The sequence below is a fragment of the Protopterus annectens genome, chromosome 8.part0 (assembly GCF_019279795.1).
Source record: "Protopterus annectens isolate FY-2018-M chromosome 8.part0, PAN1.0, whole genome shotgun sequence".
NCBI classification, from domain to species: Eukaryota; Metazoa; Chordata; order Ceratodontiformes; family Protopteridae; genus Protopterus; species Protopterus annectens.
In genome coordinates, this window is record NC_056741.1 from 263,994,590 (window position 1) to 264,019,689 (window position 25,100).

The 25,100-nt window shown below is 41.3% G+C and overlaps 1 protein-coding gene across 4 annotated transcripts in view; it reads right to left on the reverse strand.

Annotated features, from left to right (window-relative positions):
• Positions 1-25,100, reverse strand: part of SLC25A44 (solute carrier family 25 member 44) — a 409,314-nt gene that overhangs the window by 214,831 nt on the left and 169,383 nt on the right. For all 4 annotated transcript variants that reach the window (XM_044079749.1, XM_044079752.1, XM_044079750.1 and 1 more), the window contains one exon: positions 8,263-8,905. In XM_044079749.1, the coding sequence (XP_043935684.1) occupies positions 8,263-8,884 (622 nt within the window). In that variant the 5' untranslated portion in view covers positions 8,885-8,905. The remainder of the gene's footprint in view (positions 1-8,262; positions 8,906-25,100) is intronic.

Genomic DNA, 25,100 nt, shown 5'->3' on the forward strand with positions numbered 1-25,100 from the left:
GGCCTTTTATCAGGAGGGGGATGGGAACCCCTGATGAAAGTAATTAGGTCCTTGGCCATTTTAAGCATCTGTTTCTTTGGCATGGATGACTGTCCAGGAGAATGCTGTACTTGTTTCTTTGTCTTTAATGGTGTTTTAGATTTTGCCTTGGCTGCTGAAGTGGACTTGATAGTAAGCTGTGTAGGTCTGAAAACACCCTCAGAAGCAGATGCCTGCTCAGCGGCTCTGGACCCATCTGAGGGAATAGTTTCCGTAGGTCCAAAACCTTGAGTTTCCAGAGGTCTAGTTGTCTCCACATGGGAGTTGGAGGCGGCCTGTGGCTCTGAGGTAACGGGTGTCAGGGGCTGCGAAAGCGCCTCACTGAGAACCGGCGACTGGCCTAGAAGAGGCTTCGTCATCGGTTTTGGACCTCGGATGCCTGTCCTTTTCTTTCTCTTTGCGTTTTTTATGAATTCCGGTCGTTGGTTGTTCCGACGGCATTATGTAGTTAAACCTTCGGCCAAAGTAATGTAAAGCAAAATCGAACCGATGCTTAATAGTGCGTTGGTTGAATCTAGCACAAAACTGACAACTAGCAACGTTGTGGTCAGGGCCTAGGCAAGGAATACAGTAAGAGTGAAAATCTTTATGAGGTATTTGCTTCCCACAAGAAATACAATTGTTAACTTTTACTGACATCGGTCTGGAGCAAGAAAAAGTTTCCCCAACGGGGTACTTAGCTTTATTGAAGACTTCGGTTCTGAAATTCAATTTCGAAAATCTCAGGAGTCAGCTGACCGGCACTTACGAACTGCTTTTACTTTGGGCACTGTGCAGCAAGAAAGACTGAAGAAAATGGCTTCGGCTGCATCTTATATACCCCTGGCGCACTGACGTCAGGGAAGAGGCGACAGCAACCGACGCCGGACCAGGACTTTGGAATTCAGGCAGACTGTGGGTAGGATTTCCAGTGAAAATGTTCCCTGAGAGTGTGAAGGGTTTCCCCAAAGGAAAGATCTTCAGGTGGGGAGGCAGAGGGAATTGATTCCTCTACATCTGAATCCTCATAAGCAGTCAGAGGTTGTTCTTCTTCAAAATCTGAATAATCGGACTCCTTAGAATCCTGTTCAGTTAGTATTTTGGGAGAAAGGTCTCTTTTTCTTTTAGAAGTTGTGGCCTGACTACCCCTGATAAGGGTGACAAGATCCTCTGTCATTTTAAGCATTTGAGTTTTGGGAGGAGGAGCAGGAGTAACATGGTGACTAGAGGTAGTTTTCCTGGGAGTGGCCTTGCCTGTAGGCCTAAGAGAATCCATCTGTCTGAGAGGAACGGTAGTCGGAAGAGAAGACGTCGTTTTTTGCCTGCAATCGGTAGTGCGAAAGGCCTCCTCTGAATCCGGTGCTTGCGTTGCGGCTCCGGACCCAACCGAGGCGGAGGCAACCAAAGGCTTGGAAGACAAAGAAGATTTCTGCGGCATACTGGACTCTGAAAGGGTCTCAGTAGAGGCCTGCAAAGAAATCTAATCGGTCATCAGGGGCTGCGAAAGCACCTCACTGAATTCCGGAGAACTGACGACCTGCTTAGCGGTAGAGTCGTCGGAAGGCTTGGCCTTGTGTGGTCCATCTCTATCTTTATCCCTACGTTTCTTCTGAATGTCTACAGAAGGTTGGCTGCTGGATGCCATTTTGGAAAGTGAGGATGGAAGACAAAAATACTTGGCTAGAATAAGAACTCTACAGTGAATGGTTCTCGTATTAAAGAGAGCACAGAACCAACAATGGGGGACGTCGTGGTCTGGGCCTAAACAAGTGACGCAGTATGAATGGAAGTCTCTGTGTGGTATTTGCTTTCCACAGGCAAGACCATTGTTAACTTTTTCGGAGATCGGTTAGTGCAACAAAAAAGGATCCTCAATGCGGTACTTGGCTTTAGACGTTTTCAGCTGTAAATCGAAACTCTGGTAGTGACTGACCGCCACACTTGCGAACTGCTTCTATTACGGGCTCCACAGCAAGACAGACTGATGAAATGGCGTTGGCTGCTCTCCTTTATAGCACTGATGTCAGGCAGCAAGCGACAGCAGCTGAAACAGAAAAAAAATGACTCTGGTATTCGGGCCGGCTGAGGGCTACCACAGCAAGGATAACACACAGGTGATGACTGCAACAGTGAAAAACAAAGTACAGTTGTGTACACTTACCATAAATTTAGATATTTGAGTGCATTCACTGTTGCAGTCATCACATTTGGGTTATCCATGCCAGGGTAGCCCTCAGTCGGACCGGATACCAGAGGCTTAGTATTTCTGCGTTAGTTGCCTTTGCTCCAGGACTGAAGACAGGTCATCAGTAGTATAAAATATGGCAGCAGACACCATTTCATCAGTTTTTCTTGCCTTATCAGGAGCCCCCAAGAGGGAGCTAGGTTATGGTGGAAGAATACCACCAGTAGAAAGTAAATACCAAAAGTTCCTTGTAGAGAGAGACATACAAGGGAGATGGAGAGAAGGAAACCAGGACTGCAACAGTGAATACACTCGAACATCCACATTTATGGTAAGTGTACACAACTGTACTATGTTCTTCGTGTTTCGCTGTTGCAGTCATCACATTTGGGTTGATTCCCAAAGCTGAAGAAAGGGTGGAGGCAGTCAAGAAGACTGGGGGCTGGCTAGCATGCCCTGCAGGACTGTAGTGGCAAAGCCTGCCCTGGATTTGGAGAAGATAGGCAGGTGGTAATGCTTGGTGAAGGTATGAACTGATGTCCATGTTGCAACCTCCAGGATGTCCCCTGTTGGGGACCTCCCTGAGGAAAGCTGCAGAGGTGGAGGTTGCTCTGGTAGAATGTGTCCTGACCCCCCTTGGGGGGAGGTTTCCCATGTTGTTTGTAGCAGAAATGGATGCAGTGCGCTATCCATTTGGAAATGGTTTGTTTGGATATGGCTTTGCCCTCAGCTCCTGCACAAAACTGACTAACAATTGATCAGTCTTCCTGAATGATTTTGTCCTATCTAGATAGAATCTGAGCTGTCTGTGCACATCTAGAGAGTGCAGTATCCTTTCCCCCTTGTTTTGTGGGTTAGGGAAAAAGGTGAGCAAATGAATGGATTGGTTTAGAGCCACACTGGACACCACTTTAGGCATGAAGGATGGGTTAGTCCTGAGGGAGACCCTGTCAGCATGGAAAATGATGAAGAGCTCTACAGCCATTAGTGCTTGTAGCTCGGATACTCTTCTTGCTGAAGTGATGGCCAGAAGCAAGGCTGTCTTCCATGAAAGAAACTTTAACTCTGCTGAAGCTGCTGGTTCAAAGGGTGGTGGGGTGAGCTTTTCCAACACAAAGTTTAGGTCCCAAGTTGGGGTAGGTGCTCTTCTGGGTCGCCTTAAGTTGTTAGCCGCTCTTAGGAACTGTTTGATGAGAGGGTGTGAGAAAAGAGGTGGCTCTGTGCTGAAATGAGCAGAGATAGCTGAGGCATGAATTTTAATAGAAGAAAAAGATAGACCCTTTTGTAGTAGGTCAGCAAGGTAATCCTGGATGAGAGGTAGGAAGGGTTGTTCCGTCCTGGCTCCCTTAGCCTGGATCCAGGTGCAAAACCTTTTCCATTTGTCAGCATAAGACTTTCTAGTGCTAGGAGGTCTGGCCTCGCGTATAACATCTAGAACTTGTTTGCTGAGATTGGCAGCTTGTGCAGTGGTCAGGGAATAAGCCAGGCTGCCAGACTGAATGTCTGCAATTGGGGATGCATGAATTCTCCTTTCCTCTGGGTCAGGAGTGTTGGGATCTGAGTGAGATGCCATGGTGGCAGAGGTGACAGGCTGCGCAGCAGTGGGTAACAGTGCTGGCGTGGCCAGTCTGGGGCAATTAGGATTGTCCTCGGTTTTTCCTCCCTTATTTTGAGTAGTAACCTTGTAATGAGTGGTAGTGGAGGAAATGCATAGACTGAGAGGTTGGTCCACTGAAATTATCCACTTTCCAGGCCTTGCGGTGAGGTTCCCTGGTGCAGGACATGCTAAGCTGATGGCTGGAGTGGGAAGCAAAGAGGTAGACTTTCAGGGTGCCCCGTTTCTGAGTTACAAGGGTGAAGGTTCTTTGGTCTTAGCTGCCACTTGTGTGGGAAGATATCTGCTTAAATTGTCTGCCAGAGAGTTTAGAGAGCCTGGCAGGAATTGTGCTAACAGGTGCAGTTGCGTGGCTGAGGCCATGTGCCAAAGGGTCATGGTGAGCCTGCACATAGGGTACGAGAGAGTCCCTCCCTGCTTGGTGATATACCACATCACAGTGGAGTTCTCTGTTTTGATCAGGAGAGCCTCCAGAGAGAGTAGGGGTCTGAAAGCTGTCAGTGCATGCTGGACAGCTAACATCTCTTTTTGGTTGATGTGCAGATGTATTTGATGTGGGCTCCATTGGCTCTGTATGCACCTGCTGTCCAGGTGTGCACCCCAGGCATAGTCTGATGCATCTGTGGTGAGGGTCTGGGCAGTGAGGGGTTGTGAGCAGGGTAGTCCCTTGTTGTGGTAGCATGCTGCTGCCCACCAAAGAAAATCTTTACTTAGACAAGGTATAAGAGTTTCCAGGTCTTGAAAGTGTTGACACCAAAGGCTTTTTAGGTACCATTGTAGTTTCCTCATATGCAGTCTGGCATATGGAATGAGTAGAATGCAAGAAGCCATGAACCCCAGAGTTTGCAGTATTTTCTAGGCGGATAACTGGGGTCTGGTGGCTAGTTGAGAGAAATAGGCTGTCAGGTAGGTTTGCTTTTCTGGTGTAAGCCATCTGGGATGCTGTGTCTAGGCTTGCTCCCAGGAATACAATTTTTTGGGTGGGTACTAGTTTGGATTTCTTTTCGTAGATAGTGTACCCCAGGGAGGTCAGTAGGTCCTTTACAAAAGCCAGGTGCTTGAGCAGCTTTTCCTGACCGTCTGCCTGAATTAGGCAGTCGTCTAAGTATGGGTAAATTTGAATATTTCTTTGCCTGCAAAATGCAATGGCGGGAGCGAGACATTTTGTGAAAACTCTGGCAGAAGTGGATAAGCCAAAGGGAAGCGCAGAGAAGTGAAAATGCTGTGACCTTGCTCTGAAACGTAGATATTTCCTGCATGGTTCCCTGATTGGGATGTGTAAGTAGGCCTCTTTTTAGGTCTAGGGTGGCTAACCAAGCACCCTTGGAGAGTATAGGTAGTAGTTGCTGAAGGGTGAGCATTTTGAATTTTGGTATCACCAGAAATGTGTTTAGAATGGATAGATCGAGTATGGGGCACCAGGTGCCCTCTTTTCTGGGTACCAGGAAGAGTCTGCAATAGAAACCTTGGCCTATCTGTTTTGCAGGAAAGGGCTCTATTGCCCTCATGGATAGCAGGGAAAGGACTTGCTTTTTGGCCTCTGCCCACTGGTTTGGTAGGAGATCTGAGAACCCTTTTGGGGTTGGTAGCTTGTGGAAATGGAATTTGTATCCCTGGAACACTATGCTGAGAACCAGTGGTCGTTGGTAATGGTGGCCCAGGTGCTTGCGTGGAAGGAGAGTTTTCCTCCTAGGGGCAAATGCAGGTAGGCAGAGGGAGGGGGTGGAAGTGGAAAGTCATTGTGAGTTCTTACCATGAGGGGGTGGCTTAGCACTCCCTGGTTTTGAAGAGGAGGAACTCCATTGCTTAGATCTCTGCATTCCCTGGGGCTGCTGCCTGGGGGGGCCTGTTTCCCTGGGGTCTGGGCTGTGCTGACCTGGAGGGGACAGGAAAGGGACAGTGCTTGGAGGGGCAATGCCTACTGAACCTGGGTGGCTGGACCGGCAGGAAGTCCTTAACTGTCTGCATAGATTTAGCTTTTTCTTCCATCTTTTTAAGACCTCCTCTGCCTTGGTGCCAAATATGTTGTCTTTGCGCAAGGATGCGTCCAACAATTTGGATTTGACATGGTCTGGCAAGGGCTGTTCCTTAAGCCAAGCATGCCTTCTAAGTACATAACCAGTGACTGCTGCCCTGCAAGATGCTTCTAGGGCATCAAAACCATATTGTAAGGTGTGCTTAGTTACTTGACTTGCAGAATGCATTAACTCTTGTAATTCTTTATTTTCTGCTCAAGCAGGAAAAGCTGACATTTTTTGTTTGAGGAGTTCCATGGTATGTTGCTGAAATTTTAGCATATGGAACTGACAATGTAGTGTTCTAATAGCAAGAGTAGCACAGGTGTATACTTTTTTACCCTATCTTTCCAAGGTTCGGGAATCTCTATCTCAGGGGGTGGGATTCTTAGCAGAAGTTGCGTTAATTCCTTTAGGCCCTTGAGAAAGAACCTCAGGGTCAACAGTAGGATTTTTGAAAAGAAATTTGTGAGAGTCGGGGACTCTATAGTACCTGTCAGGTTTCCTGGGAGCAGGAGGGTGGGTGTCTGGAGTTGAACTAGATTCCATAAAAACATCATCCACAACATCCAGGAAAGGAGGAATGGCCAGATGTCTGTGCTGTGGAAGATCTAAGAATTCCCTGAGTCTCTTCTTAGACTGAGGGCAGTCCTGACATTCCCATTGGAAGTGTTCCCTTAAAGTATGTACGGTTTCCCCAAAGGAAAAGTCCTCAGGTGGAGAGGCTGAAGGAATGGATTCCTCTACATCAGAATCCTCATAAGCAGAGAGGGGGTTTCATGTCTTCATATTCAGATGTGAGTCATTGGACTCCTGTTCAGATAAAACTACTGGCAACAATTCTCTTTTTCTTTTGGAAGGGGTAGCTTGGCTTCCCCTGATCAGCATTATAAGGTCTTTCACCATTTTAAGCATTTAAGACTGAGGCAAGGAAGCAGGTGCCTGAGATTGGGTCGTCGGTTTCTTGGGTGTGGTTTGTACCCTGGGCCTTAGAAACTCGGTAGTTTTCGAAAGAATGGTAGACATGAAAGAAGTCGGTCTGTGTCGAGAAACGGTAGTGCGAAGTACTTCATCGGAAGCCGGAGCCTGCTCAGTGGCTCCGGACCCTTCCAAGATAGAGACATCTGCAGGATCCCTAGTCGATGAAGAGTCTCACAACATACCGGACTCCGAAAGGGTCTCGGTAGCAGCCTGCAAATCCACAAAAGTGAGCATCAGAGGCTCCGAATGCGCCTCTCTGAGGACCGGAGAACTGACAACTAGCTTAACAGAAGTGTCAGTGATAGGTTTGGACACGTGCGGTCTGTCTCTGTCTTTATCCTTACGTTTTTTCGAAAGATCAGCTGTCGGATGGCTTACCGAAGCCATATCAGACTGAGAGCGAAAATATCTAGCTACAATAAGGGCCCGACGACATACAATTCTGGCGTTGAACAGAGCACAAAAATGACAGCGGGGAACGTCGTGGTCTGGACCTAAGCAAGTGACGCAGTAAGAATGAAAGTCTAGTGTGTGGTATTTGCTTTCCACAGGCGAGACAATTGTTAACTTTTTCTGACATTGGTTAGAGCAAGAAAAAAGGATCCCCAACTGGATACTTAGCGTTAGAAAAATTCAACTTCAATTAGGAAAATGAAAAACTCAGGTAGTGGCTGAATGGCACTTGCGCAAACTGCTTCTGGCTCCACGGCAAGAAAGACTTATGTAATGGTGTCGGCTGCCATATTTTATACTACTGATGACCTGACGTCAGTCCTGGAGCGACGGCAACCGACGCAGAAATACTAAGCCTCTGGTATTCGGGCCGACTGAGGGCTACCCTGGCAGGGATAACCCAAATGTGATGACTGCAAGAGTGAAACACGAAGAACATCATCAGTTTCTGTTCACGGAGGAAGACGTACTGCATCCTTGTTACTTTATGGAACCCAAATGCATTCCCCTCTTTGATTATATAACTAGGTAGAGCCTCCCCCCCCTTTTTCTACCTTCCCAAATGAAAAGTGTTTAATAACCAAAGTTTGCAGCCTTCATCTCTGTAATTCTAAGACAAATGAGAACTTGGCAAGTGATGTTTCTGATGTAGCTTACAGAGAGGCAAAGTTCATTCCAGCTCTTCTACCATGCATTCCAATTAGTTTATCTCATTCAATAGGACTATGACTTAGTAACCGAAGAAAAAATTGATACCAGCTGTCAGGCTAGGAAATGTGATAAATTTGCCAGTCAGTATTATAACACATGTACTGGGAGCCATATTCATTACTAAACAAGGAAGAAATAACTGCAGGTATCTTTATCTGCTTCCTTTTGTATCTCTGTAGCTGCAAATCAATTTCAAATGCTTGAATACCTCCAAGATTACACGACTACTCCTCAATGCTGCATCATTCATCAGATAAACTATAGCACTCAGTGGCTTGACTTACCTGTATAAAAATGATAGAAAGGCCACCAGAGGGCACTGTTAGGGATGTAGGTAAGAAGTGATGCCACATAACCCCTGTAGAACCCTCTTATGCCATCTGCCTTGAAGATCTGCATAATTATATCCTTGGTCTGTCCAAAAACAATTATGTGCTTTCTTCCATGTGTCTGCACTTTAAATCTGGCCATGGCCTCACCTTGTCCTTGCATCATCAATTGCTGTGATACAACATCTATAGGGATGGTAATGCTCTGAGCTACTAGAGAGGCTGAGCCCCCTGCAACCAGAGACTTGACTGTGTTGTTATTGTTATACTGCGATACGTACTTCCGAGTAAGCTCATACGTAGTCACATAGCATTGTCCAGAAATTAGCGTGAAGGTGTTTACCAAGAAACCTCGATAAAGGCCTGTTATGCCTTCTGCTCGCAAGATTTTGAAGAGAGCATCAAAGGTGCCAGTGTACAGGCTCTTCCCTTTCTGTACCTGCAGCCGGGTACGGATGAGCGTGAAAGGATACACACTGACCCGCATCATCATTGTTATGCCCAGCCCAAAGACATAGAACTTCTGCTTGTCTAGATGCTCCCACTCAATTATCGGGACACCAGGCTTGTCATCCATGATTCACAGATTCTTGTGAACCTAAGAGAGAGAAATACACACTTGATGTTCACTGTTTGATAAAAATCTGCTCATGGTAATATACTACTTTATGTTATGTTTTAGTTAGTTCACAGTAGGATAATTTTAAGATAAACAAAAAAAATAAAAATATCAGTGCTCTGCTCCTGTTCTAAAATTTCCTTGTACTATGTTCACTGCAAGCCTTTCATAATTAACAAAAAAGAAAATGTAAAGGCAAGAAAGTAAAGTTGAGCAAGAAAACTTACCGTAAAGGATATCTGAATAAATCAGTGCTGCAGTAGCTTTAACTAAATTGATGTCCTACCTAGGATACAACAGCTGCACATCTTCTACAGCTTAAGGGCACCTTACACTCAACTCAGCCATTTGACAGCTTGAATTAAGCAGGGATTAAAGTCAGCAGTCCAGGCAACATGCCCTTCACTGCTTTCATGCCAACTGAAAGAGGGAGGTTACAGCCCTGAAATAAAGATCAGTGCTAGGTATGTAAATATCAACTTCCTCACCCTGACAACAAAAAACATACAAAAAAAGGGTTATGGAGGAAGTGGCGACTGCAACACTGTTCTGAGTATCTAACTGTACCAGGTTTATTATTAGATCACTGCTGCAGTAGTCTTAGCTATATGGGTAGAACACCAATGCTTAGAAAGTTTGAGAGGAGGAAGGATAAGGGTCCAGAAGCCCCTGGAGAATTGTATTAGTAAAGCCTGCTTTAGACCTAGAAAAGGTGTCTAAGTTTGTAATGCTTTGTGAAAGTATGTTCAGAGGTTACTGCCTCCAGAATACTTCTAGAGCCCTCTCCTTTCCAAAAAGCCACAGAAGAAGCTAAGGCCCTAGTAGAATGCACTTTGACCCTGCCTGAAACTGACTTATTGTGGGAATAACAAAAGGAAATAGCACAGGACAGCCATTTGGAAACTGTTTTGATACTGGTTGTACATTTTTCCTTACCTTCGTAAGAAATGATGAACTGACCAGAATTTCTGATGGTTTTAGTTTTGCTAAGATACTATCCAGCTTATCTGTAGAAATTCATAGTATGAAGAATCACTTCTCCCTCATTTTTTGTTTCTTGAAAGAAAACAGGGAGATAAGACAGCTTTGTACAGACTAAACTTTCATACCACTTTATTCATAAATAATCTTAGAAAAAGTGATAAGACTGACCCACCATAAGAACTTGCAACTCAGACACTCTTCTCGCAGAATTCAAAGCAATCAGCAAAACTGTTTCCATGTTAATTATCTCAAATCAGCATAATGAGTTGGTTCAAATGAAGCAAGCTTTCATTTTTCCAAAACAAAATTAAGATTCCAAAGAGGAGCCACTTGCTTTCTAGGTGGATGGGTATGCAGGACTTCTTTCAAAACATCTTGACATAAGAGTGTATTGGAAGAGGGGGATCCATGGGCAGATGCAATGAAATGGCTGACAAATAAACCTTGATAGAGGAATAAGAAAGGCCAGTGGATAACAACTCAAATATTGTAGAATGAGAGAAATGTTACTGTTAACATGGTCTTGATTCTTAATGTGTTACCAACTAGAGAAAACAGTTTCATTTGATAATATGATTTCCCAGCAGCAAGTTTCTTTGCCTCTTTAATAGGTTTACAGTTGTTTACTAAGCTAACGTCCACAAGGGCCTTTTTAAGCCTAGCATTGCATCCCAAATCTCCAACAAGTTCTGATACTCTTGATAAGTGTAAGCATGGGTCTGGGAGATGAACCATTTAGAGGTTGCCTGTGTCCATTAGAGACATAGGTGCCTAACTAGGGATGAATTTCCGATTTTCCATCCAATTGTCCAAGTTGCACTTGAATTGGGTTAGGGAGGAACTCTGCTTCACATGGACTGGGAGCCTGTTCCATAGACGGGGTAGTCTCTGGGATACATACCTACCTCTCCAGCAGGTCCTATTTATATCACAGGCAAGGTTTAAGTCTTCAGAAGAGGTAATTCTGGTGCTGTTTGTTTCGTGGATATGTAAGAGGTCCATCAGAGTGGGGTCTGACAATGCCCAGTATGCCAGGCATAGATCTCCCCTCAAAAGCCTGTAGGAGACAGAATACAGGGATAGGGCCTTGAAGCAGTCTGCATAGGATATTTTACTTATGTCTGGTATTCTTTTAGTGAGGAATCTCTGTGGACATTCCAGTTATTGGATATGCCTGGTTAGGTATACATCAAAAGGGGCACTGTACTCAATGACAGGTTCATAGGTTCATAGATTAGTACTAGGCTAACTGCCCTTGTGAGCCATTTTAAGCCTAGCCAATTATCCCCTGTGAGATTCAAACCCTGTACCTTGTGTTTGTAAGGCAAACACTTTAACCATTAGGCCACCCTCTCATAGGAGGAAAATGTAAAGGCAAGAAAGTAAAGTCGTGCAAGAAAACTTACCGTAAATGATGTCTGAATAAATCAGTGTTGCAGTAGCTTTAACTCAATTTATTATGCCCTACCTAGGATACAACAGCTGCACATCTTCTACAGCTTAAGGGCACCTTACACTCAACTCAGACATTTGACTGCTTGACTTAAGCAGGGATTAAAGTCAGCAGTCCAAGCAACAAGCCCTTCACAGCTTTCATGCCAACTGAAAGAGGGAGGTTACAGCCCTGAAACAAAGATCAGTACTAGGTATGTAAATATCAACTTCCTCACCCTGACAACAAAAAGCATAGGTCTTATGAATGCTAAATACAGTAGAACAATGACTTCCTTGGACTTAGATGCTATACCTTTGTTTATAAGTTGCTCAACATAAAATAATTTCCTCACCACTGTAGACACGTGATGATTAAAGCTTAGACTACTATGTGTGTCCCTAAGTCCTTGACTACTACGTCAACTCTAAGGGGTGTGTTGTCAATATGACGGTTACCAGGGACGGATCGCTTCCCAAAGGATACTATTAAACATTTCTTGGCATTTAGTTTTAGTCCATGGCTCTGACACCAGTTGTTTGTCTGTGTAAGCCTCTCCTGGACAGCATTTGTGTCAGTGTGATTCAGTTACAGCTCCTAATTTGCAATCATCTGCAAATTTAATCAGCCAGAGACCACTGACATTAGCCTTGACTTCTGAGAAGTAAATGCAAAAAGGAGCAGTCCAAGTACTGATTCCCTGAGGGACTACTTGTGACTGGCCTCTTTGTAGAGATAGACTCTCCGATTCGAACTTCTTGGATCCTGTCTGTGAGTCAGCTGGCTATCCACCGGGTGACATATGGCTTTGTACCTAACCTCTTGAGTATGTCAACAATGCCTGAGTGGGGTATTGTGTCAAATGCCTTGGCCAGGTCAAGGTACGCAGTGTGAATGATTTTGCCCTCACCCATTGCTTTGATGACCTTCTCAAAGAAGTTCATCAGGTTGAGTAGGCATGATGAGTCCTTGACAAAACCAAATTGGGTTGGGTCCAGTGTCTGGAGGTTTACTACATCTCTGTTTATCATCTCCATGATAATTCTTTCCATGGCTTTACATATACGACTTGTGAGACTTGTGGGTCTGTAGTTTCCAGGGTCTGTAGATGGCTCACCTCTGCGGAGTGGGATGAATGTTGCTTTTCTCCATTCATGAGGCACAAAGCCTGTTTGGAGTCTACGATTAGACAGTAATTCCAGAGGCCCTCATAGGTCATGTTTCATGCTATTTAGAAGGCATCATAGGATACTGTCTGGGCCCACAGATGCAGTGTTTTCAGTCTTAGAGAGAACATTAAGGACCTGTTCCCTAGTGATATTAAGGGGAGTTATATTTGATAATATTTCCTGAGGGAAGGTTAAGGGGAGAGAGGGCTAAAGTTGGAGCTAAATTTATCAGCCCGAAGGTTTGGTATATCTTCTGGCTCAGTATAGCTGGCTCCATTTACAATGAGCTCTGCACACAATTCTGTATTGCCTTTGAGGTTGTGGACATACCTAAATAATGCTTTGTGCTTGCCCTTGGCCTGGGAGGCCAGACTTACCTCAAGTTTGGCTTTGGTAGACTATTCGTCCTCTGAGTTGTTTGTTTAGTTTGACGACAGCGCTTTTATTCTGCTGGGTGCTGCACCTTCTAATTTGTGCCATGATTTTCTTCCTTCTCTTACACAGCCTATTGATCTTGTTATTCCACCAGGGTGGCTTGTATTTTCAGTTAGTTCTGTACTTCTTCCTGGTAGGTGTAGCTGCCTATATGCAGCTATTAACATGTTGGTACAGCATTTCTGTGAACGATTATGCATAGGCAGCAGCTTTCTCAGGGTATATGGGGGCTTGAAATTTTGCCAGGTTCTCACTTAACAGCAGGAGATTAGACTTAGAATAGTTCCTGAATATTCCAGGTTTAGGTGGGGGTCCAGGTTTTAATTTTACTTCAAAGGAGACCATTGCGTGGTCTGACCTTACCAGGGAAGGCATTTCAGTAGGGGGTGTGCAACAATCTCCCATATTAGTGAGGACCAGATCCAATATGGTTGCACCCCTGGCTGGTGTACTGACTATCTGGTCCAGGGAGTCTGTGTTTACAAAATCCATGCATCTCTGTGCCTGTACATCTGGTGTCATACATGATTCCCAGTTAATAGTGGAGTAAATAATTCACCCATAAATATGGTATTGGGTGGGATGGTTATCGTTTCCAATAGGGTTAAATACATGGTATGGGTTTCTTGGGTCATACAGGGGGACCTATAGCTTGCAAGGAAGTGGTATTGGATTTTGCCTATGGTGACTTGAACATGGAGCAGCTTGAGTGCATTGTCCTGTTTGACCAGCCTTGAAGTATATTTATTTTTTATGTAAATTGAGACACCTCCACCTTTAGTCCTAATACCTGCTACAGGTCCTCAGAAAACAGGTGACTAAATGGTATTAGTAATTCTACTGTCCAGGCAGTTAGTTGAAGTTGTTTCAAGTTGGGTTGCATCAAACAATCCCTTTCTTGTAGGATCAGGTTGAGTGTGCGAGGAAGTTTGTGGCAAATGCCATTGGCCATTTCCAAAAGAAGGGAGAAGCACTGTTGCTTTGGACAGAAGGGAGTCACCACAGTGATCTTTGGAGAGCCTTTCTGCATCTTTAGAATAAACTGGATATCACTGGGAAGAGTAGTAAGTCATACAGGAACATTCCTGTCCAAAGAAATGAGAAAGCATCTGTTTTCCAGGCATGTTTGCAAGGAGTCCTGGAGCAAAATTTTACCAGTTGTTTGTTGTAAATAGAAATGAACAGATCTATCTGAGGCATTATAAACAGCTGGATCAAATCCTTGAAGCACCCCCCGCCCGATTCAATTTCCATTTGTTAGGGTCTATCCTCGTCCTGATCAGCTTGTTTGCCACAACATTTCACTCTGACAGAATGTTAAGATGCCTGTTGAGGGAGATTATGCTGAGTTGCTATATCTGATGCTACAACTAATCAGCACAGACAGTATGATTAGGAACGTCCACGTTTGTTTATGTACCTCTCTGTGATCACTTGTAGAGGATGGGGGGGGTTGAAGTTGGGGCTATTCAGATTTTAGGTGCCAGTGAATCGTTCTCATGTGGCTAGACAGATCATGAGATTCATAGATGCCATGAATCCTAATATTCTGAAAAAATCCCTTGCTGAAGTTCTAAACAGGACTGAGTAGTAAAACTCAGGAATAACTCTAGATACACATCCACTTTTTCCTGAAGAAGAAACTCATGTATCCATGGGACACCCAAGGAGCAAAGTCCTGTGGGGTGGAGTAAGTCAAGATATTTGAATGCTCTCTTGGAAATCCAACCTGTAAAGGACATCTCTTACCCAACTAAGAGATTCCTGATACTTTGAAAAAGACTGCAGAGATGAGCACGTTGTCTAAATAAGGAAAAATGAATACCCTGCATTCTGCAATAGGCCATCACAGATCCAAAACTGAACAGACTTGGAGAAGTGGGTAACCCAAAGGGTAATGTTCAGAACGGAAACAGTAATTCAGACACAGAAAGCTTTAAAAACATTTGAAATATGTGGCTATATGAATGTGATTATAAGCATCGTTTACATTTAGAGCTAAAAACCCCCCCAAAAAACAAAGAGAGGATTGAGAAGTTAACAGGGTGTGAAGGGAAAGCAGTTTGAACTTTGTAACTATCACAGCTGAATGACAGGGGAATTGAAGTCTGATCTGGTGGATGAGGTGGAATCCCCTTAAAAGAACGTAGCGTCTCCCACTGCCATCTGTACCCATGACGGATAACTCTTGGAACCCATTTATCGGAGATCATCTGTTGCCGGAAAGAAAAATGTAAAGCCTGAATTTGGGGAAGAATGAAAGGATTTACAATGTGTGTGTGTATTGGGGGGGGGGGGGTTACAATTTGTAAACAGTCATTCAGACTTACGAGACTGTGGTTCTGGTGGAAGCTTCCACCTGACTTTTAGAGCTGCATACTATATAAAAGGATCTTTTTTTATATAGAAGGATAAAACCTTTAAACTTTGAGAAGAAGGTTGACAAATCTGGATCACCCCTTGGATCAGTTTCCCTTATCATCACATATTTATTTTTTCACAGGGAAGTACTAGGCTAGCTGCCCTTGCAGTCCATTTTAAGCCTAGCCAATTTCCCTTAAAAGTGAGTATCAAAACCTGTTTCTTATGTCTATGAGGTAAGCACATGAACCATTATGCAAACTCCAAACCTCAGCAGCAAGCAGTTGAAATACAACCACCCTATCAAAAGGAGAATTTAACATTTCAACTTTAACATCTTCAGGCAAATTTTGAGAACATAACCATGAAAATGTTCTCGTCACAGACCAATTAGCTGCTGTGCTATAGGAGGCATCCTCTGAATCATAAGAACACTTCAAGGAATGCTTGATTACTTAAGAAACAGAGCCAATAAAAGCATTTAGAAAAGCTTTACCCTCAGAAGAAGTAAAAGTGGTAGTAACATTCCTTGTTTTCAAAAGAAGCAAACAAAAACAATGTGTGAGCTTGGCAATTAAGTATTCCAAAAATAAGAGTGGCAGAGGAATACACTCTTTTTCCCAAATCCATCAAAAATCCTTCCCATCCTCATCAGAAGGAGAAGGAGAATTAGAATTTACTAAATGTTTAGCTGCCAAAGGATTAGACAAGGAAATCACTGCAAGATCATATAAGAAGAATAGAAAATAAGTATTTGTAAGACTAACGACATTTTAACACCAGAAAACCATGAACCACTGAATTGCCAAAAGCGAAAAGCCACCAACCAGATTAGATATAAATTTATTATAAACAACGAACTTTAGACGTACAAACTTTAAAAAATAACACTCAAACTGCTTCGGACATACAAACTTTAAAAATAACGATCAAGATAAGTGCTTTCGTTTAAAAAGTTTTAAACTTCATCAGACAGTCGGTTTAATTGCATCACTTCCTTTTATAACTTTCTTTTTTCAAAAAATCCCTCTCACATGACTCATGCAATACGCGCATGCCTATTGATACTAAAATGACTGTTAGAAAATATTTTAACTTTCCTTAATAATCATATGGTTGCAAATTCACATCTTGCATGAATACCAGAATTTATACTTATACAAGAATTTACTAATATATGGAACAACTGATTACAAACTTATGGAATTAAAAGGTCTTAGATTAATGTACTAGCTATAATATTAAATATTATAAAATATTATAAAATATTTTCCGCAGTTAATTTTTATTAAAATTTCAACATTAACGGAAAATATTATAATATAACCTTTCAACTTAATTTAAATAAAATTTAAAATTAGTTAAAAATAATCTTAATAAAATTAGCTTATGAATGGTATCAGCCTATCTGAGAATATAAAGATCAATTAAAATAAACGAACATATATATATATATATATATATATATATATATATATATATGTGTGTATATTAACATTAATAAATTATATATTAGTAAAAATTAAACAAATATTAATATTAAAAAGTATTATTCTTTATTATGTACATTAAAAAACATTTTCATAATTTCCATTTATATTCATGCACATCTAAAAAAACTCCATCTTATTAAATAAATATATATTAATCAATATTAATAAAAAAAATTTTTACAAAGGTTATAAACATTTTTTATAAAAAATCAGTTTATGCCCAATATCTTTTATTATTTAAAATGAAATATCAAATATATAAATAGATTCTTAAATGAGTTTATTTTTAAATGTATAAATTATGTAAAAAGATGTCCACAATTAATACTCAAAATACATTATTTAATCCTTAATTTTCTTTCTGTTTAATGCCATCAATTTTAACATTGGTGTTATTGTACTTCTTTCATTTATACCTGGCCATGTATCTGCTTGTAATTTAATTTGCCATTGTAATTCTTTTTGTTCAAGTATTAAACCCCAAGGTGTTCTATCTTTTATCTCTACATGGTCTATAACTGTAAAATAAAACTGATGGCTATTATACTCGTTAATGTGTTTTGCTAAAGCATTATTCAATTTATTTTTCTTAATAGCGTATTCATGTTCGTAATTTCTTTAAGACAAAGCTCTCTCTGTCTTACCTACATAAAATAATGAACACAAATCACACATAGCTAAATAAACTACAGCTTTTGATCTACAGTTATATTTATTTTTTAAAAAATATTTTTTATTTCTTAAGTGAAAAAATTGTCCTACTTTAATTTTATGGCACCAGTTACAAGTACCACACTTTTTCATTCCATTTATTGCTTTATTATTTTTTGTATTTTGACTATTTGATTTTAGTAACTCTTTAAACTTTTCCCTTTTCTATACACTATTTTAGGGGAACTGTCAATATATTTCTTACATTGAGAATCATTCATTAATATTGCCCAATTATTCTTAAATATTTCCCTTAATATTTGATGTTCCTGCGAAAAAGTAATGATTAATGCTTTTGTAAATTGATTTTCATTTTCATCTTGGAACCTTAAATTACTATTGGCTATAGAATTTATTATAGTTTCCTCCTTAAAAATACCTGTCATATTTTGGTCTCCATTACTTATGGTATTAATATTAATATTTCGCCCATGTAAAATTGGCACAAAGTGACCATTTAATCTTTTTTGTGTTACTTCTGTAATTAACTTATCTATTAACACTGATGGGTAATTTTTATTAATAAACATACTTCGTAAGAAATTACATTCTATTTGAAATTCCCCAAAGTTAGTAATCATTCGGGCAGCTCTTACCAACTGACCTTTTATAACTGATTTTTTCTGGTGTTCTGGATGTGCACTACTATAATGGAGAAAACTATTAGAATAGGATTCTTTTCTGTGAATTAATGAAATATAAGTTTCATTTTCATAATCTTTAATTAGATTAATATCTAAATAATTAATACTATTATCACTTATATTCCATGTAAATTTAAAAAATGAAGTAGTTTGATTGATATAAGTTAAAAATTAATTCAAAATATCTTTATTACTATTCCAAATAAGGCTATCATCTTGAAAGCGGTGATAAGATTTAATAAATACATAATAATTACTATTAAAAATATTTTTTTTCTCCCAAATCGCCATTACTAAATTAGCATACGTACCTCCACATGGTGAACCCATTGCAATACCCTTTTTCCGTATATATTTTTTATCAAATGTAATATAATTATTATTTAAAATTAATTCTAAAAGTTCAATAATCAGATTAATTAATTCCTGATTAATAGAATATTGGAATAATATTTCATTGACCCATTCAAGGCCTATATTCTGGGGGATCACCGTGTAGAGGTCACATACATCTATGGTTACTAAAATATCTTGTTTATTAAATTTGATATCGTTCATCTGCTCTAAAAATGTCCATGAGTCTTTACAAATATATTTTTCTTTTTTAACAATCTTTTTTAGCTCATAGTCAACATATTTAGCACATGCTGAGGTAATAGAGTCTCTTCCATCTACTAATGGGCGCATGGGAGGATCAAGCGAATTTTTATGAATTTTTGGATTTCCGAAAAAATAGGAATTCTAGGTGATATAATATTCAAATAATTATATAAATCTATATCAACTCACCTTTCTAAAAACATATCATTTATTTGTGTGTATATTTTCTTATATGCCAAATTTAATTCATTTAATGATACTTGTTCATATGTATCGGTTTGTAAAATTACTTCCAATTTCTGATTCTACATTTCATTACTCATAATGACAGCACCCCCTCCTTTATCTGGCTTCATAGGTTCATACTAGGCTATCTGCCCTAGGGCATTTATAAGCCTAGCCAGAGTGTGTTTCGCTTTCGCCACCCATTTTAAATGAATTTTGCTATGCCCTTTTTCGAGGTTTATTTATTTTATTTATTTATTTATTTAAATTTGTTGACCGGGAGTGTCCGACTGGACGTAGGTCCATTTTCAGCGGAGGCCCGGGGAGAAAAGCTCCACAGTTAAAAATAAACAGACAGTATATACACTGGATTACATAGTGAATATCAATTTACATAACAATTACTTACAACATATTTACAGATGAAGAACATAGTACATCAGTCGTTTAGCTTGAGGCCATGGCTCTGGCACCAGCAGTCTGTTTCTATGAGGCCCTTTTGTAGGATGCTTGTGTCAGCTGGAGAGTCTATTATGGCGCCCAGTTTGCAGTCATCTGCGAACTTGGTCAGCCACAGTCCTTCCGTGTTAGCCTGTACCTCCGAGAAATATATACCAAACAAGAGAGGTCCCAGGACTGAGCCTTGTGGGATGCCACTTGTAACTGGTTTGGAGTCTGACATGGCTCCAGCAATTCTAACCATGTGGGTTCTGTCCTTGAGCCAGTTTGCAACCCATCTAGTGACATAGGGGTTTATATTTAAGCTGGTGAGCTTATCTATAATGCCCGAGTGGGGTACTGTATCGAAGGCTTTTGCAAGGTCCAGGTAGGCTGTGTGGACCACCTTCCCCTCGTCAATGGCCTTGATGACTGTTTCAAAGAAATCGACCAGGTTTAAGACGCAGGATCTGCCCTTAACAAAGCCAAACTGGGTAGGATCCAGTGTCTGTAGGTTCCCAATATCTTTATTTATGAGGTCCATGATGATCCTTTCCATAGCTTTGCAGACCAAGCTAGTCAAGCTTATGGGGCGATAGTTTCCAGGATCCGTTGAGGCACCACCTTTGTGGAGAGGGACCACTGTTGCTGTATGCCACTCTTTGGGTACATATCCTGTAGTAAGGCTGAGACTGAACAGTAGTTTTATGTTTGGGTTTAGTTCTTCTTGGAGTTCATGTAGGACACAGCCCGGGACACCGTCTGGTCCCATTGATGCTGTGTTTTTTGCTTTGGAGAGAGCGGCTCTTACCTGAGCATCTGAGAGGTCAGGGGGGAAGCACTCTGCTGGCATAGATATTTGCCCTTTTGGTGGGGAAGGGGGGGGAGAAGTTTGCGCTGAACCTGTCAGCTAGGATGTTGGCAATGTCTGTGGATTCTGTGTATTTTTTTTGTCATTTTGGACTAATTCTGAGCATATCTGGGAATTCCCACCCAGGTTCCTAACATAACTAAAGAAAGCCCTGTGATTATCCTTAGTGTCCTGTGCAATTTTTCTCTCGAAGCTAGCCTTAGACGATTTTATGAGTGCCCGTAGTTTTTTGCTAATACTGATCAGAGATGCCTTCCCTTTTTGGGATTTTGCTCTATCATGTAGTAGCTTCCTCCTTCTATTGTATAGTTTGTTTATGGCTGGGGTCCACCAGACAGGACGCCTAACTTTGGAGGATTGGGTCTTGGTTTTATTTGGGATTGCATGATCCATGCATTCCTGAAGGTGTTCATAGAATGCGTTTATAAAGGATTCTGCGGTCTGGGCCGTATTTTCCACAGGCCCGGGGGCTTTGAAGGATTCCACCTCTGTTTTGAGGAGTGTGAAATTTGCTTTAGAGAAGTTTTTCACTGTGGTTTTCTGGGCAGGGGATGGGGTCAGGATGTGAATATCTAGTGAGATTAGTTTATGGTCTGATCTTACCAGTGAGGGATACACTTCTGGTGTGGAGCATAGAGTCCCCATGTTGGTGATGATCAGGTCCAGTATGTTTTCCCCTCTTGTGGGAGTGGCAACAAGTTGTTCCATACCATTTGAGTTTATAAATTCTAAGAACCTTTGGGCTAGGGTGTTGGAGCTAGAGTAATGCTCTCAGTCTATGTTAGGGTAGTTGAAGTCGCCCAATATAATGGTGTTTGGAGAGACCTTCATATTTTCCAGTGTTCTCAGGAAGGCCGAGTGGGGTTCCTGGGTTTGGGAGGGTGGTCTGTAGCAGGCTATAAACTGGAAGGCAGTTTTACCCACTGTTAGTTGCACATGGATAGTCTCTGATGCTTCGTGCTGTGCAACCAACCTGGAGGTATGGGTATCTTTGACGAATATTGATACTCCCCCCTCCTTTTGTGGTTCGGTCCAAGTTTTGAGGCCGAAAAACATGGTATGAGGTATAACCTGGTAGTGCTGGGGTGCTCTCGGGAGCCTTGAACCAGGTTTCTGTTACTGCACAGATATCGATGTTCTCCATGCTAAGGAGAGTTTCGAGTGCATGCATCTTGAGGTTTAGACTTCTGGTGTTGAGTAGCATTACTCTTAGTTTCTTATCCCTTGCGATACCTATGGAGGTGGGTTTGTCTTTTGAGCCTTGCCTAAAAAGGCACTATGGGGGTGGCAAGAGCCTTTGCCAATATCCGAAAGCCCAGGGGTGACAGGTGCAAGCCGTCCCTAGCGAAGCATCGTGGCTTGTCGAGCATGTCATCCCAGGCAGACAGGCATTGGATCCCCTTTGAATGACACCAATACTTAAGCCAATTGTTGAAATTGATCATCTTGTCTTCATATTGTGGCATCATTCTTGGTGAGGGTACCGATGCTACTCAAGGTCAGGGTCATACCGGCCTGGGCGACATGCTCAGACAGCTCCTCTATGTCTCTTTTCATGTAGTCCAGGGAGGTACATCTCAGGTCATTCAAACCAGCATGGACAATGAATCATATTTGTACTTGCCTTGGAGTGACCTGAGTGCTTGTGTTATGTGGCGGATCCTAGCGCCCGACAGGCAGCTCACCGTGACCTTCTCCTTGTTCAGCCTGGTGAGCGGGACGTCAATGTGCCTGACGATAGAGTCACCTATCAGGTGTGTTGTTTAGCCTTAAGGGCTGTGACTGTTCGGCACACTGGCTTTGTGAGCTATGTGTTGCACGTATTTTGTTTTGGGGTAGCAGTTGCTTGGGTGTCTGCTTTGGAGGTCTCTGCTGCTTAGGCAGATTTTTATTTAGCGCCTCCGAGTATGTTTTTGTGTGTTTATGTGTTTGGTTTGCTGTCGTGGTAGGTCTATGTGAGACTGGAATTGTAGTGAGTGTGGTTTCCTTCTCCTCCTGACTGGTTACGCCAGTACTGAGTTGAGAGAGCTTAGCCTCCAGTTTGGCTATATGGTTGCATCTCTCACATGTGTTGGAATTTGTTGGGAGGAGGAGAGGGTTGTCTGTGTACACAAGGCAGTTGTAACATTGCCTCAAGATTCCCAGATTCACCAGCTGGACCGGAGAGGAGATTGACAACTGACCTTTGGACATAGTATTGGGAATTCCTTTATAATTGAAAAAAAGGGCCAATGGGGAACAAAGTACTCAAGGGGAGTTTGTGAGGGTGTAGTGCTTTTAATTTTTTAGTGCTGACTTATATAATTGCTTTACTGAGCAAGTGCCAGGCTTTAGAGTGGGAATAGGGTGTTTATTATGAGAACTAGATCAGTTCTAAGGGAAAAGGTGAAGAGCAGACTTTGTGGAGCCGAGAATGGTTTAAACCTAATTAAGCGGCACTGCCCAATGCTGTGCTATGAGCAAAATCGCGCAAAGGCACGCTAAAGCGGGTTTTATACAGGGGGGACTTGAAAGAGCTAGAAATTGGCCCAAAACGGCCAATAGACTACCAGATTCTTGTGTTGGGAACACTCCTCCAGGGATAGATAAGCTGCTCCAAGCTCCCCACTGCCACTGATGAACAAAGAAGCCTCCCTTTATCCAAGAAAGGAAATGGGCAACACAGGAACTTTCCAAAAGTCCAGAATACAGCAAAGCCTGTATTTGGACTACTCTAGGTCAGGAAAGACGGGAAACAAGGATACATTTTTTTTTTTTTGCAACAAACAGCAGGAAAATGCAATAAATATGTAACACAGGCTAACGCACTTGAGTGTGTAGCCTCAACAGGTAAAAGCAACAAACAGGACAAACTTTAAAAGTGCAGGTGCAAAAACAACTTTAAACAGTTTAAAACAGTTCAAGAAGCAGCATAATTCTAACTTTTTCTTTTTGTAAAGCCTTTAAAATATTTTGTTCGTTTACACTTAAATTCGAGGGGTAATCTATCACTCTATTCCATCTACCAAAATTCTTTAACTGATATTCACACATTTTTTCATACAGTAATAATTTAGGATGTAGAGGCGGGTTAAAAGTACTACTATTATTAAACTTGCATGCCTCACTATAAATAGTATCATGATACATCAAGGAAAAATTACTTTTCCTTAAAAATAATTTCATATCTATCATAACTGATGTAAAATCAAATGGTTTAGATGGAACAAAAGTGCAGCCTTTAGATAACAAATTAGCTACATCTTGATTCACTTTTATGGTAGAAAAATTAAAAACTTTAAAGTCTCCAACATTATTGACAATAATGTGCTTCAATGCATTATCAGTAGATCCATATTGACATGTTTGCAAGTCTAAATGGTTGATGCCACCATGTAAATCCACCAAAGAATTATTGTCTATGTTCTCCATTGTTTGTCCTTGGGCCTGGCCCCTTGAAACCCCGCTGCTTGATAACTTGGATAGGGGGTTTTGTTTTTAAGTCTTTCTGAACGCTTTCATTCTGGAAATTCTTCGTTATAAGCCAAGTCATTATGTTGTTCCATATCGCTATGGTCATGTACTGCAGTATGTGTTCTGTTATTACTGTTATGACCGTATATTTTATTTCTTCTACTTTGACCACCTGGTGGCCTAGGATATGCTAATCCATTAGCATACAGATTAATGTCTCTCTAGTTTATTCATTTTCCCATTCTTTATCTTAATTATATATTGTTCAATACTATTATAAATTCTCAGCATGTCATATTGAATGGTATCAAAGGAAATGTCAGCTCTAATAACACTGTCTAGTTGATCTAAATCAGCTGTGAGTTGATCTATTTCCATTTGATTACACCTGATTAGCACATTTAATAAATCTTTGCCACTCTTATCAAACAACTGTAGTAGTTCAATATGCATAGGAGAATTATGTATCAATCCAGTAGGGTAACGCCAAAGGCGTAACCTTTTCGGTATTATATTATGTTTGATACATTCCTTTAAATAAGCGTTCTCCAATTGGAGCTTCCTACATTTCAATCATTTAGAATCACAGTCATTGAGCTTAGAATCAATACTGCTAGTACCTGAAATCGCTTGTCCTGAAAATGCAAATGAAGAATCAAGCCATTCGGTCAAGACAGGAATTGTTTTCCTTATGCCTTCCCTAGAACTAGGGATATGTTGTTGTCCACGATGTAATGGAACTTGATGTGTTCTATTAATGGAATTTACTTGGGCACCGGTATTCTCTTTTAGAACCTCTACGTTACATCTACCATTGTCACCACTAGTACAATTTCCATTGTCCAGGCATGCTGGCGTTAAGTTGAAATCAAAAGCACTATTCATTTTAGCATCATGTGAAGATCCGTTTACTCTGCCTGCTTCCGAATTATTTATCCTCTCATATAAGCCATCAACTCGCTGTGTCAATTTCATTATCAGCGCAGTTAAATTGCCAATTGACCCTTTGGCCCTATCCATGGAATCATCCAGCTGTACGGCAGTTTCGCTTCAACTAACTGATGACATAACACCAGAAAACCACGAACCACTGAATTGCCAAAAGCGAAAAGCCACCAACCAGATTAGATATAAATTTATTATAAACAATGAACTTTAGACGTACAAACTTTAAAAAGTAATGATCAAACTGCTTCGGACATACAAACTTTAAAAATAATGATCAAGATAAGTGCTTTCGTTTAAAAAGTTTTAAACTTCATCAGACAGTCGGTTTAACTGCATCACTTCCTTTTATAACTTTCTTTTTTCAAAAAATCCTGCTCACATGACTCATGCAATACGCGCATGCCTATTGA